General features: G+C 34.0%; 1 protein-coding gene across 2 annotated transcripts in view; it reads right to left on the bottom strand.

Moving 5' to 3' along the window:
* Positions 1 to 3,210: 3,210 nt before the first annotated feature.
* The window catches only part of LOC145668580 (putative sodium-dependent multivitamin transporter), a 113,286-nt gene continuing 103,180 nt past the window's right edge, over positions 3,211 to 13,316 (bottom strand). For both annotated transcript variants that reach the window (XM_081736587.1, XM_081736586.1), the window contains exon 12: positions 3,211 to 8,433. In XM_081736587.1, coding sequence (XP_081592713.1) covers positions 8,341 to 8,433 — 93 coding nt within the window. In that variant the 3' untranslated portion in view covers positions 3,211 to 8,340. The remainder of the gene's footprint in view (positions 8,434 to 13,316) is intronic.

The following is a 13,316-nucleotide window of genomic DNA, read 5'->3' as shown; positions in this document are numbered from 1 at the left end:
TCCCATAAACATAAAAAACATTGGTACTTCGTGTAACCGCACTGCAGTCCTAATAAAATACCAACTACCTTGAGATCACAACATATTTGCCAACAATGGTCCTTGTAATTTATAAGATTTAGCAAAGTTGACATGGTGTCATAGGATTCCTTAATCTTCACTGAGTGCGCAAGTGGTATAGAAGGTTTTTTATTTCCATTATGTAAAAGGGCAGCTTTAAGGCTGACCTTTGACGCGTCGATAAATAACCTCCATTCTTCTGGAACGTAAGGAATTCCTAGCTCCGCCATCAACCCATTTATATCCGTACATACGCACACATTATCTTGCATTGAGAAATAGCTTGAAAATTGAACATGCCTTTTCCTGTACACTGATATGTTCGTTTCTGCATCCAATAAGTTCCACTGCTGGAGCCTTGATCCCAGAAGTTCCGCCTCTTGTTTTGTCAGGTGCAAATCACGGACTAGGTCATTAAGTTCACATTGCCGGATGAAATGTGGCTTGCGAATACAGTCAGGGATGAACGTTGGATCCTTGGATGTACATGTTGATGTCGATGGTTCATCAAGGTCATGATCTGAGTCTTTTGGCCATATCTCTTCCCAGTTGGTAGGGGGCTCGGGAAGTGGAAGTTCTTTTGTATTCTGTTACATTTGATAACAAATATTGATAACCATTTCATGAACAAAACGAAAAAACTTGGAGAATTGTATACATATGTATTAAGATATACATATACTGTACGTTTAAAAAATATATACGTTGGAAGTACATTCTATTTTTATACACGTTTCTAATTTACAGAGAGCAATACAAGTGTGTTGTTGACTATTGTAAATATTCATTTTTATGTCTGTGTTTGTAGTAATAAAGCAAATCGTTTTTACCCCAACTCAGGAGATCTGAAAGCATTACTATCAGGTGCAATAAACAGTGCACACAGTATACATACAAATATATTTATTTCTCTAGAAAGAACAAAGCGATTTTTACGAAACTTTTAGGGTTTATTAAATATAAATCAAGGTATACTTAGGTATAATTTCTATGTTACTATATGTAAGGGGACAGGAGCTAGGGGAATAAAATATCTGAAAAAGGGAAATTTTTGAGGGAATTTCCCGAAAATCCCTCTGTTACGGGAAAACTGTACGTGATGGAGAGAAACCGAGTGCATATTCGAATTCAGCGCAAAAAGTTCCTTTAACATCAGGTGATTTTTCTCATGTAACAAACAAAAAGTTTAAATTTGTTAACTAGAGTATTATTTTCACCAAGCTTTATAGAGGTACCTGATGTATATATATATTTTTTTTTTTTTTTTTTAACTTAAAGAACCAAAGTAAAAGTAACCTCTCTGGCACAGAATCTCGAATAACTTACGAAGAACTTACACTTTGAGCACACACTACGGTACAGTCTGTTAATCACGTATAAATTAAATGAAAGTCAATCTTTAATTTACTTACCATTACCTGGTTATGAATCGAAGGCTACTGAAGACTATAGATACAAGTTAATTATGATGGTGATATAACAACTAGAAATACTAGTCTCTTATGGCTACATGTTTATTATTCTTGACTCCGATGGGGAAGACCTGCGTTCGATTGCCAGTCGATCCAATTGCGATTTGGATCCAATGTTAAACTTTATGCTCACATTTCATATACAATCAATATCAGAAATGAGCACAAAAGAAACTGTGGAAGTACTTGGGAGGAAACCCATGCACGCAATGGAGAATAAAATTATTAAAAAAACCTACAAAGTTAAATAGTTTCGAATCAATCTCAGAAACTTGCCATACATGTTCTCTAGCAACGAAACCCTCTGCAACGTTTGGCTATACACATTCTAGCAAAAGGGCACAGTGACTCAGTGGTAGAGTGCTCACCTCTGGTTCGATCTTAGACCATTAGAATTTGTAGTGGACAACATTGTGTCTGTGAATTTTGTCGGTTTTCCCGTTTCCTCATACATTCTCATTCCACGAACTATTTTATAATTATTCATTTTCACTATCCATTCGTCTTCTTTAGCCTACAGCGCATAAGTATGATGTAAAACAAGAAGTTTAGGAATCATAAAAAAAAAAGTATCAAAATACTTTTTTACAAAAGAGACACTGACCAAAGCTTAAAACCCACTTTATTTTAAATTATAATTTGTAACTGTTTCGGATATCTAGCATATCCTTCTTCAGACACTATCGAAATTAATGAAAATACAGACAGAAAATATATATAAATGTTGTTATAACAAAGTTTAATTTTTTTTAACAGACATATATATATATATATATATATATATATATATATATATATATATATATATATATATATATATATATATATATATATATATATATATATAGTCACTGTTGTACTTTTTTATTTTTATTTATTTATTTATTTATTTATGGTTCTTATAAGGGAATTTTTTATTTTTTTTTAATTTAATTTTCTTTTTCTTTATGCCATTCAAACTTCCTTGCCATAATTCATTAACTGGTAAGCCCCCTGTCTAGTTCATCAGTTTATCTCTTCCTACCTTCTTTATCCAATCCGCTTCTTTCCACTTCCTTATAACAACATTTATATATGTGTCTGTATTTTCATTAATTTCGATAGTGTCTGAAGAAGGATATGCTAGATATCCGAAACAGTTACAAATTATAATTTAAAATAAAGTGGGTTTTAAGCTTTGGTCAGTGTCTCTTTTGTTAAAACAATCAATCCAAAGAAATGAATAGTCTTACTATCAAAATATTGCAAACTTGGGCAATAATTAGTTTTTGAATGAGGGGTCACAAAATGTTTGAACGGCCCCTAAATCGAGTTTTCGTATTTTCTATGGAATAAGCACATCATTCTGAGTTAAGTGATAGTTTGGGTTTGGCTACACTGTATGTAGTTCTCCAGACATAAGGCGTACAAGAAAATTTTTGATTGAAATATTTTTGATTGAAATATATTGGATCTTTTGATGCATTTTTGGATCAGGGACCACAACATTTTTGAACGGCCACTAAATCGAGCCTTCGTATTTTCTACGGAATATGCACATCATTCTGAGTTAAGTGATAATTTGTGTTTGGCTACACTATATATAGTTCTCCAGATATAAGGCGTACAAGAAAGTTTTTGATTGGAATATATTGGATCTTTTGATCCACAAAGGTTAAAGGTAAATCCAACAACAAAATATAGAAAAATATTACATTTATTTACAGAAATATTAACAATTGATAAGTCTGAAAAACAAAGAAACGAAACATTTCGTAGTTTTATTACAAAATAGTAACTTCAACTACAACTAATGACTTGTAATAGCTGATAAACTAAAAGTAACCATAAACCGAAATACACATAAAACAGATAATATTCATAAAAATACTGATTTTGTGGAATGAAAACTGATATAATCTCTTGTCACGTATCTTTCAACAGCAGATATACATAATCACGTACAAATTTTCAACAATAAAAGCATTACTGTATTATATTTTTTGTAATTAATGCACAAATTACTGGAAGCCCTTTTGAATGATTAGTGATTATATTTGCTGTTACATACACACCAAATATTACTATACAACTATTAGGAACTAAATAATATGTAGCAATTGAGAAGGTTTTGTGCTTTTATTTTAAATCCAGATGAATATGTTTCGGGGGAGAAAAAATCATTCTTGAAGCTGTTTAAACCACTTCAATTATCACATACCTTTTAGTCTCCAAATTGCTGATTATATACAATATAACTATTACATTGTGCAATTCTGATTTTAATGTGTAATAAATAATACTAGTACTATCGTTGCAGCTATGTATATATATTTTAAAAAAACACGTAAGTACCAGATAAGTTTTCGAACGAAAGCCAAAAGAATATACTGAAAAACAACTGTTATAAAGAATTACAGGGTATTGTAGGATAATACTATTAAGTTACTGTCGGCTATTAAGTTATATTAAGTTAGCTTGGTTTATCGTTTTCTTATCCTTCCCAAGCCAATCAAACAAACAGAAGTATCTAAATTTGGATTTTGTAGTGGTCTAGTACTAACAAAGCACTATGAATTGAAAAAGTAGTCGGTATCTTGGAGCATTGTTTATCGTCGTTGCACGTTGCATGACGTCATAACTAATAGAAAGTCAAATTACGCAGCCATAAACAGTAATTATATAAAAAAGATGTCTACATTTCCTTCATTTTTTCTCCATTATTTTGAAAATTGTGAAAAATGTGTTGGTGTAAATTTCAAAGTAGAGTTTCATTTAACATCGACTAAATCTACATGTTTGTAATACTCAAATTTTAAATGCACATTTACTTAAATATCGCTCGTTTAAGAGGGTTAATTCACATACATATTAGTACTATTCATTGTATAATAAGGAACGATGATACTTTCTATTCGATCAGTTTTATATACAAACTTTGTAGCATGCATTCAACATAATCTTTTAGTCTATGTAGCTCATCTGAGTGGTTATGAGAATCCACCAAATAAACCTATTATCAAAGATAACATCCACATAACCTATGATAAAGTTAAACTAACATTTTTTTTTTTAATTAACCACACACATAATTCACAATCGGTAGAATTAAATTATGAAGACAGTTTAAAAATCAAATACTGTCCCTTTTCAACTTCCAACTCATTAAGTCTATTCTGACTTTTTAACACTTAATATATCATCGCTGCGCCTCGAAGAACCGCTATGTGTTAAAACCACAACTTTTCAGGAGAAGCAAAAAACATTCCGAACTCTTAATATTTTGCCAAGTACACGGAAACACTTGAAAAATATGATAAAATTGGCTCTGCGAATACTATGAACTGGACATTGGTGTAACTTGCTTCAACAGTATTATATTACTATTTTCGTGTTTACGTAGCACCTTTTGCGGTTTTTTTAAGCACATAGAGGATTTGTATACATTAATCAATGCGTACGTGATGAGAACCAGAAGCCTTTAATTTCAATCTATAATTTTTCATTGTTGTGGCGAAACAATTGAATATTAACTTATCACATTATAAGGGACGCTGCCTGACAGCTTTCTGGTTTATTTGCATGACAAAACTAGTTTTCGACAAAAATGTCACATAGCGGTTCTTTGAGGCGCAGCGACGATATACGGAAGTATTCCTTCATAAGTGGAGACACGAGTTTTTCGCAATGCGCGATAAAACGAAATGCTTCAAAATTAAATAATTTTCAGTTTCTTGACGTTTTATGATATTCTACGTATATTTTTATTGGTTTCCATTGCACGATAAAACACGAAATTGGCAGTTGTACGAAATTTCTAATACGCGAAATAAGACGAAATTTTTTAAAAAAACCGTTTTTATTAAATGAGAAAAAGCGAAAAGGCTATTACTCACCGCAAAAAATATGTAGCAGAATTTTCTTCTACATGCAACAAGTAGCGCTTTCGGAAGATGCTACTTCCTCCATCAGCCTGTGGTAGACTTCAAAAAGGATAAAAATAAAAAAAAAAAACATGAAGGGTGGTTAAAAACGGTTAAAAGGTTAGGATATGTATTTAAAAAAAAAAAAAAAAAAAACTTCTGTCAAACATTAAAACACACGGGAATAGAAATTCACTGACATTGTACACTGCTGTTCACTGTTTTCTGTTCTTGCTTTCCAAATGGTGAAAGTATGTAGTAAAAAGGTTACTCCAAATAATATTTATTTCTCCTTTATCCAGGTTAATTGAAGGCCTTTCTTTGTGAATATAATATGATTCCTTAAATTTTAGTTCCGTTGCTGTTTTTGCTTTTTCAATTAAACATGATACCACGATTTGATGGTTATAATCTCTAAGATGCGTTGCTAGACCAAATAACTGTTTCGGTACGAGGTACGAACGTGCTCAGTTATTTATCTCATCGTTCGGAGGAAGTAGCATCTTCCGAAAGCGCTACCTATTCCATGTAGAAGAAAATTCTGCTACGTATTTTTTGCGGTGAGTAATAATAGCCTTTCCACTTTTCCTCATTGAACATAATCACCGTTCGCAATATTGTGATACGTTTTTAATAATTTAAAAACGCTAGCTTTCCACAGACGCAACGGTAGAACGTGGCATGAACGGTTCATTTTGGGTAATTCAGACACGGCTATAAAGAACCTGTTGTGAGTTAGCTATCACCATCGCAGCTGGATTGGGAGTTCCGAAGTGATGGTTGTTTGAAGTTTGTTGAAAATGCACTTACATGTGTGTAGTTCCCAACAAACAATGCCAATTCTGAGATTTTTTCTTTCAAGTATGGACTGGTAATTAGTGACAAACATATAACAATGGAGGAGGAAAATGTAGAAATATGTAGCATGCTTATGTTTAATGCTTAAATGTAACTTGTGTCTGTGTTTTCAAAGACAGCAAAACTTTCCTTCTCATAGTAAGTTTAGTTACTGATTTTTAGGTAGGTTTATTTTTGTAGTGATCTATGAATAAACGGAACAAATGCAAAAATGTCAGGAAATATCTTTTCCATAAGAGCTACAAAATGCAAAACTTTATTTGGAAAATGCAACAAAACGCAAAATATGAAAAACGAAAGGCGAAATTTTTCAAATTCTTAGTGCCAAAAACTCGTGCCCCTACTCATAAGTAAGCTTGGAATTCTCCATCACACGACTAAAGTAATAATTTAAACATTGATAGACTATGAACGATAGAATCTGTAATGTTGAACCTGAGCACAATACTCCTTTCCTCATAAGAAACTGAATCAAATGTGGATTTCAGGTCTTAAGTGATAATAAAACAAATCACTGGACTTTTATTCATCTACGGAAACCAACCACAAAACTTCTCTATTAGATACCTTCTTTGGTGCTACACCACGGCAAAAGTTCTAGTCCTCCAGATGGCGAAGGTTCAGGTAGATAATGCATAATTAATGCATCGGATTCCCTCATCATTATTTCTGGCTTTCTGAGTTCTCTATCCTTTGATCCAACTCTTGATCAAAATCGGGATCATGCCCACCAAAAGTACACTATTATACACACTATAATAAATTTCTATACAACTCACACTAAAATGCTGCACAGGAAATTTCCAAAAATCAACAAATATAACTCGTAGAAAAAGATACTGTATTAAAAAAACGCGTGTAACAAACACTAAGTTTATATGCGTACGTAAATATTGCAGAAAACAAGCACAAACAATACAAACAACAAAAAAAAAGTATGAACAGTAACCAATTAGAACAGATATTAAATAATCAATATATATATATATATATGTATGTATATACTAAACAAATTTCTCAAACAATCACAACGATCCTGGTGGATGAAAATTTTAGAAGGAACTTAATTATGGAAACGCACAGTATTGGTAAAACAACAATAAATTAATCTACAAAGTAACATAAAAGCTTCAAGCTTTCTTCACATAATTAACAAAGAGCAAATACAAGATTTGGACAAAACTATTATTTACTGCAAGGTCTATCATCCATAATAAATTGGCAGATATTATAAATGCGTTCTTATTAGCGCACTATAAAGAAAGAGTAAGTTTGGCATCGATAAATATTTTATACAAAACATTCCACTTTTTTTTAAAATGGCACATATAAAATAAATCCACTGAACACATGCATTATCTCCTACATCACAACCATACTTTGATCTGATACTACGTGGTTACAATAAAGAATCCTATTTGGGAATACGAAAATAAAAATAGAAATAAATGGTACTCCATTAATAACAACGAGATATTGTCAGTTCTTAGCAACAAACAACATTAACTTCTTCTCCTAGTACTTTTTATTTTCTTTCTTTCTTCAGATCTCTCTACACTGATGACAAGACGTTCAATTCTCGGAAGCTAAGGATCTATACTTCGTTTCCTAAGTATGTTTTCGTTCATAACCATCAAGTAAGTACCTTTTTTCCGTCTTTGTTTTGATTTTGATATGATAATAATGATACTAAGAATTACCGAATACTTTAATAAACTTCTTTGTTTAAAAAATACTACTAACATAATTAAGTAGGTACTACTGGAAGCTGATACATACACACACACACACATTTCACTCACCACATTTATAACACACACAAATACAAACACATGTTAAAATGATTCTTTCAACTGTAACGATAATAAAACATGACTTTGCATATACACAGTTCTACACAGGACATTCATCTAGTTATAACTAGATTTACTACATAACCTGAGTGTGAAAATAAATTTTCTAACACTTAACAGTATCTAATATTATTTTTCCTTACATTTATTTCATTGGAGGGAACATAAGAACTGATCACTAACACAAACAGAACTTCACAATGATGTTACGTAAGCTGCTTCTACATGTTCAGTTTTCTTGTCTAAAACTTTAAAAGAATCATGAATTCCGTTTTCACGTGTAATGATCTGAAAAGAAGAATAAAATTTATAATGTAAAATGGACAACAAACAAAAATCACGAATTATATTTTTGTATTAACATATAAGTCAATCCATTCTAAGTGATCCAGCATGTGCCTCTCGACCACCCCCCCAAAAATTATTTTTTTCAAGAATATTTATCCTATATCAGAGTACTTTAAAGCCACAATCATTGGCTTTTTATAAACATCCTGTAGCGGCGCAGCGGCTGCCACCATTTTACAGTTTTTCGATTTGAGGCATTTACGAATTACTCAATATTTCCACATGAGTTAGTCCTACCGAAATGAAAATTGCTGGGCGTCTCCAACTTATGCAGAGCTAAAACTTTGACCTCTTCCAATTGTTAAATCTAATATTTTACATCTATTTCTTTAATAATTATTCAATATCGGACTTCCGAAGAGGAAACGGATTAAATTTATTGACCGCGCCTATAGTGAACATTTTTGCCTAAAACCACTTGAAAGGAGTAAATCAGGACCTACAGCTGCAACATTTGTGGAAAATGAAGACATTTCTATGAAGGGAAATCCACTGACGTAGAGGTCTGAATTTGTGTGTGTATGTAGTCCGGGGTGGTAAGTTTACACACAAAAATTTGCAGACCTGTAGCTGTTCCCAAAGGCCTGAAAAAAAAAAAAAAAAATCATGAAGATGGGGAATTATGCCAATTCGGCACGTTTCACCGTACAGTATCACCAATGGGCCTGGATATACAGGGTGTCCGAGAAGTCCTTCCCTGATTACAGAAATTGATAACTCAGGCTAGAAATAAGATAGAAATATAAAACTGGTGTTGAATTGTTTACAAACTATAAAAGTTTTGGTCACATCAGTACACTTCCACATGAGCACCCTTGGTAGCCCGATAATTCGATCGTGCAATAACGCGCACCAAACATTCACCTTTGGACTGCCTCTGGTGAACTCCCTGACCTCCCTGGGGGGTTCTGAACCCCAAATGCGTACATTATGGCGATTCACTACTCCACTGACAAAGAATGTCGCTTCGTCGGAAAAGGCAATTCGTCTGAGATAACCATTATCGTCCTCAATACGTGATAGCATTTCGACCGCAAAGTCATATCGACGTGCAACAAGGCCTGAACGAGTTGCACTTTGTAAGCACGAAACAATAAACGTTTGTGTAAAATGTCATGGATAGAGCTTTTTGGCATCTGTAATTCACGTGAGGCCCTGCGCACCGATTTCTTAGGACTTCTCAGAAAAGACTGCCGCACAGCCTCCACCGTGTCTGCTGAGGTTCTTGGTCGACCAGACCTCGGAAGGTCAGCAACCGACCCTGTGATCTTGAACTTCTCATACCAGGCTTTAATGCTCTTGACATCAGGTGGAGTCCTCCCAAATGTTGTCTGGAACTGTCTCTGCACCGTGGTTGGTGATCGTGTCTCATGGTACCACAGGACACACTGTGCCTTCTCCTGGTTGGTTGGCATGGCTTCTTGGGCTTCTTACTTACGTACTACAAACCTAAAACAAAAAAAAATTGAGACTTGGTAAAACAGAACAAACCTAACACAGACAAAAACTTTTATAGCTTGTAAACAATTCAACACCAGTTTCATATTTCTATCTTATTTCTAGCCTGAGTTATCAATTTCTGTAATTAGGGAAGGACTTCTCGGACACCCTGTATATATATATATATATATATATATATATATATATATATATAAACTGAAAATTCTGGGAATATTTACTCGTTTAGTATACCATCCATAACACACAGCAACAGCGCGTTTTGTGTTTTTTGAACAGAAGGCGATCAAAGAAATGAAGCCACACTCTAGGAGGTGTTTTGTTCACGAATTCACTCGTCGTTGTTGTGAAGTAAAATAAAGTACCAAAAATGGTTAGTCCAGTCAAGGCTCTCAAGCTAGTTTCTTTCCTCTAGTTGTGACTCACTGTCGTATCACATCGACAGCAGCACGGTGAAGAATGCAGCTATCAGCAGAAGGTGAAAAAAGTCAATATGTACCCTTGGCAAAAAGTCCATAAGAATTCATTGCTGTTAGTGTTTGCTATATCAATGATATTCAACCCTGTTTATTCTTGTTTTAACTGTCAACTCATGCACGAGACTGTCGTCCTTTTATTTGATCTATATTCCTCGGTCAGTGTTGTGGTACGTGCTTGCTATTCTTTCGCCTTGAAAGAGAGGTGTTGACGGAGAGTTAGTTTCTGTGAGTGAAATATTCAGAAGGCTTAACAACGGACAACCAAATTTTAACACCTAGAGACACATTCAAGTTTTGTGACACAAATATTTTGGGAATAAAATATATTTATGTATCAAGTCACAAAGTTTTTCAAGCAGGCTTAGAGTTGGAAATATTGTACGAAAACTGCGTATCAGTCCCTAAAACTCGAATCTATCACAAATATACAAATATATGCCTGTTCATGACTGACCATAAGATGTTACCAAACATCTACATCAAAAGCTCTCGAGGAAGTGAAATTGTTAAAGCTTATAACGATAAATGATTCTGAGAAGAGGACCACCAAATTTTTATATAACGACAGGTCCTCAGTTCGTTCTTTTTATGTAAGCAATACTATGAAATCACATAAAACAATTCTGTTGATTTGCTTTTGAACAATACCTTTATTTTGTTCCACTGTGACAGTGGAACAGGGGCACATAATCACTAAAATAAATACACTTTAAAAGATTGTATGCATATCCCTTCCTTAAGATGGTTTTGGAATAATAATTTATTGATTATTCGTCGTCATTACAACCTAAGAACAAAACTCATCAAATTAACATATTAGAATCAATTTTGATTCTATTTCCTTTTTTTTTAGTATCTTCTTCTTCTTCTGACTAGTTAGTGCATATTTTAAAATTACACATTGCCCAGGAGTATAATAAAAGATATTTAGAATTATACTGAAAATACAAAGATATCGTTACAAGCTGGCTTCTACCACGCTTTAATATATATATATATATATAGTGCATGTGTCTAAGAAACGCAGTGATACGTCGAAATCATTGACAAAGGTAGTGAGAAAAACGACTGTAAAGAACATTGCTACGAAGCTCATCGAACTATCACCTCTTTTAAGCTACCACAAAGGACAAGATTTGAGTTCCAATACACAAACGTTTGCGGAAAATAAAGCATGTGAAGAAATATCCACAATTGTCATAGAACGTACGCTGTAAATAGGGTTGTAAACGTAGGTTTTCAGTTTGTTATTATCTTTTACGGTATAGTCTTAATTTTTATCAACCCACAAATGTATTACCTCATTGTCATCAATATTCAAACGTACAAGCAATGCGTTGAAACTCAAACAGCACGGTTTCTAAATTTTTTTTTTTTCCTTCTGCTCACAAACACGGAACGAGATTTTCTGTGTGTTATGGCATACTAAACTACTAAATATTCCCAAAGTTTCAGATTGTTTTATCAGGGCCCATTGGAGATTTCGGACTGAAAAGTTTCGAATTAGTAAAATTCTCCAACTTTATTTTCTTTAAGGTCCTGGGAGCAACTAGAGGTCTGAAACTTTTTTATGTATAAACTTATATATATATATATATATATATATATATATATATATATATATATATATATATATATATATATATACAAAAAAAAACAGACCTCTCTACGTCAGTTATTTCTTCTTCCCAAACATGTCTCCAATGTCCAAAAATGTTGTACTTGTAGGCCCTGATTTCATCCCTTTCAAGTGGTTTTAGGCAAAAATGTTAAGAGATCGAAGTTTTAGCTCTGCACAAGTTGGAGATGCCCAGCAATTTTCAATTTGGTAGGACAAACACATGCTGAGATATTCAAAACACAGTAAACGCCTGAAATCGAGAAAACGCAAAATAGCGGCAGCCTTGCGTCGCCATGGAATGTTGTAAACATAAATCATGGTGGTTTTGAAGTACCTCAATATCATCTCAACATTTCTGAACAAATTCGATTTTTTTTAAAAGGTCGAGTGTAATTTTCTTTTTTCTTGATCACTTAGAATGGAATGACCAGTATATTAATCATTACCGAATATATAAATAAAAAAGCTGGAAGTCCCAAATTTACACCAAAATTGTTGGGAGCCTCACCGGGCTAATAGTAATTTAATCGCTATTGTCATACTCTCGGTGATTACACACAGTACTAGACATTAGTTTTAATAGCACCAGAAAGAAAACTAAGGATGGCGTGAAATGACTGCATTTCTTACCACAGAAAAATTCAGTGCCCCGATGAAGCACACAAGCAGAATAATGATGATTAGGCTGTTGTTCACTATCTTGGCTCACTAATTGCTATAAAGAGTATATTACTATAAAGGTAACCAAGAAAGTTCTGTTCTTTTACACCCACCACCTTCGAACATCGATATGTCACCTAAGACGTACCTGGAACATCAAAAACAGTCCCCATCAGCATCAACAACCTTCTGCCAACGTTCTGGAAGGCCATGGATTCCATCGCAATAGAACTTGGTGGGCCGTGGGAAGAAGGTATCAAGTGCATTTTCCACCTCTACTAGGGTATTGAACTGGCGTCCTCTAAGGTGATTGTCCAAGGAATTGAAAAAAAAATGAAATATTTGAGTTTTACGTCCCACGGTTATGCCGGTTAGGCTAAAGGAGACGGTGATGATGAGTAATGAATGAAATGGTGGAATGAAGAAAGTGGGAGGAAACGGGAGAACCCCGAGAAAACCCACGCACACGGTGTTTGTCCACCACAAAGTTCACTTGGCGGGGGCTGGGATCGAACCCGGGACCCCAAGCACCAGAGGTGAACGCTCTACCACTGAGCCACCGCGGCCCCCTTCCAAGGAATGGAACAGGTGATAATCGGACAGTG

This window comes from Thermobia domestica, chromosome 13 (genome assembly GCF_964235325.1).
Source record: "Thermobia domestica chromosome 13, izTheDome1.hap1.1, whole genome shotgun sequence".
Lineage (NCBI taxonomy): Eukaryota > Metazoa > Arthropoda > Insecta > Zygentoma > Lepismatidae > Thermobia > Thermobia domestica.
The sequence above is the reverse complement of the archived record's forward strand: the minus strand, read 5'-3'. Positions and strand labels throughout refer to the sequence as shown.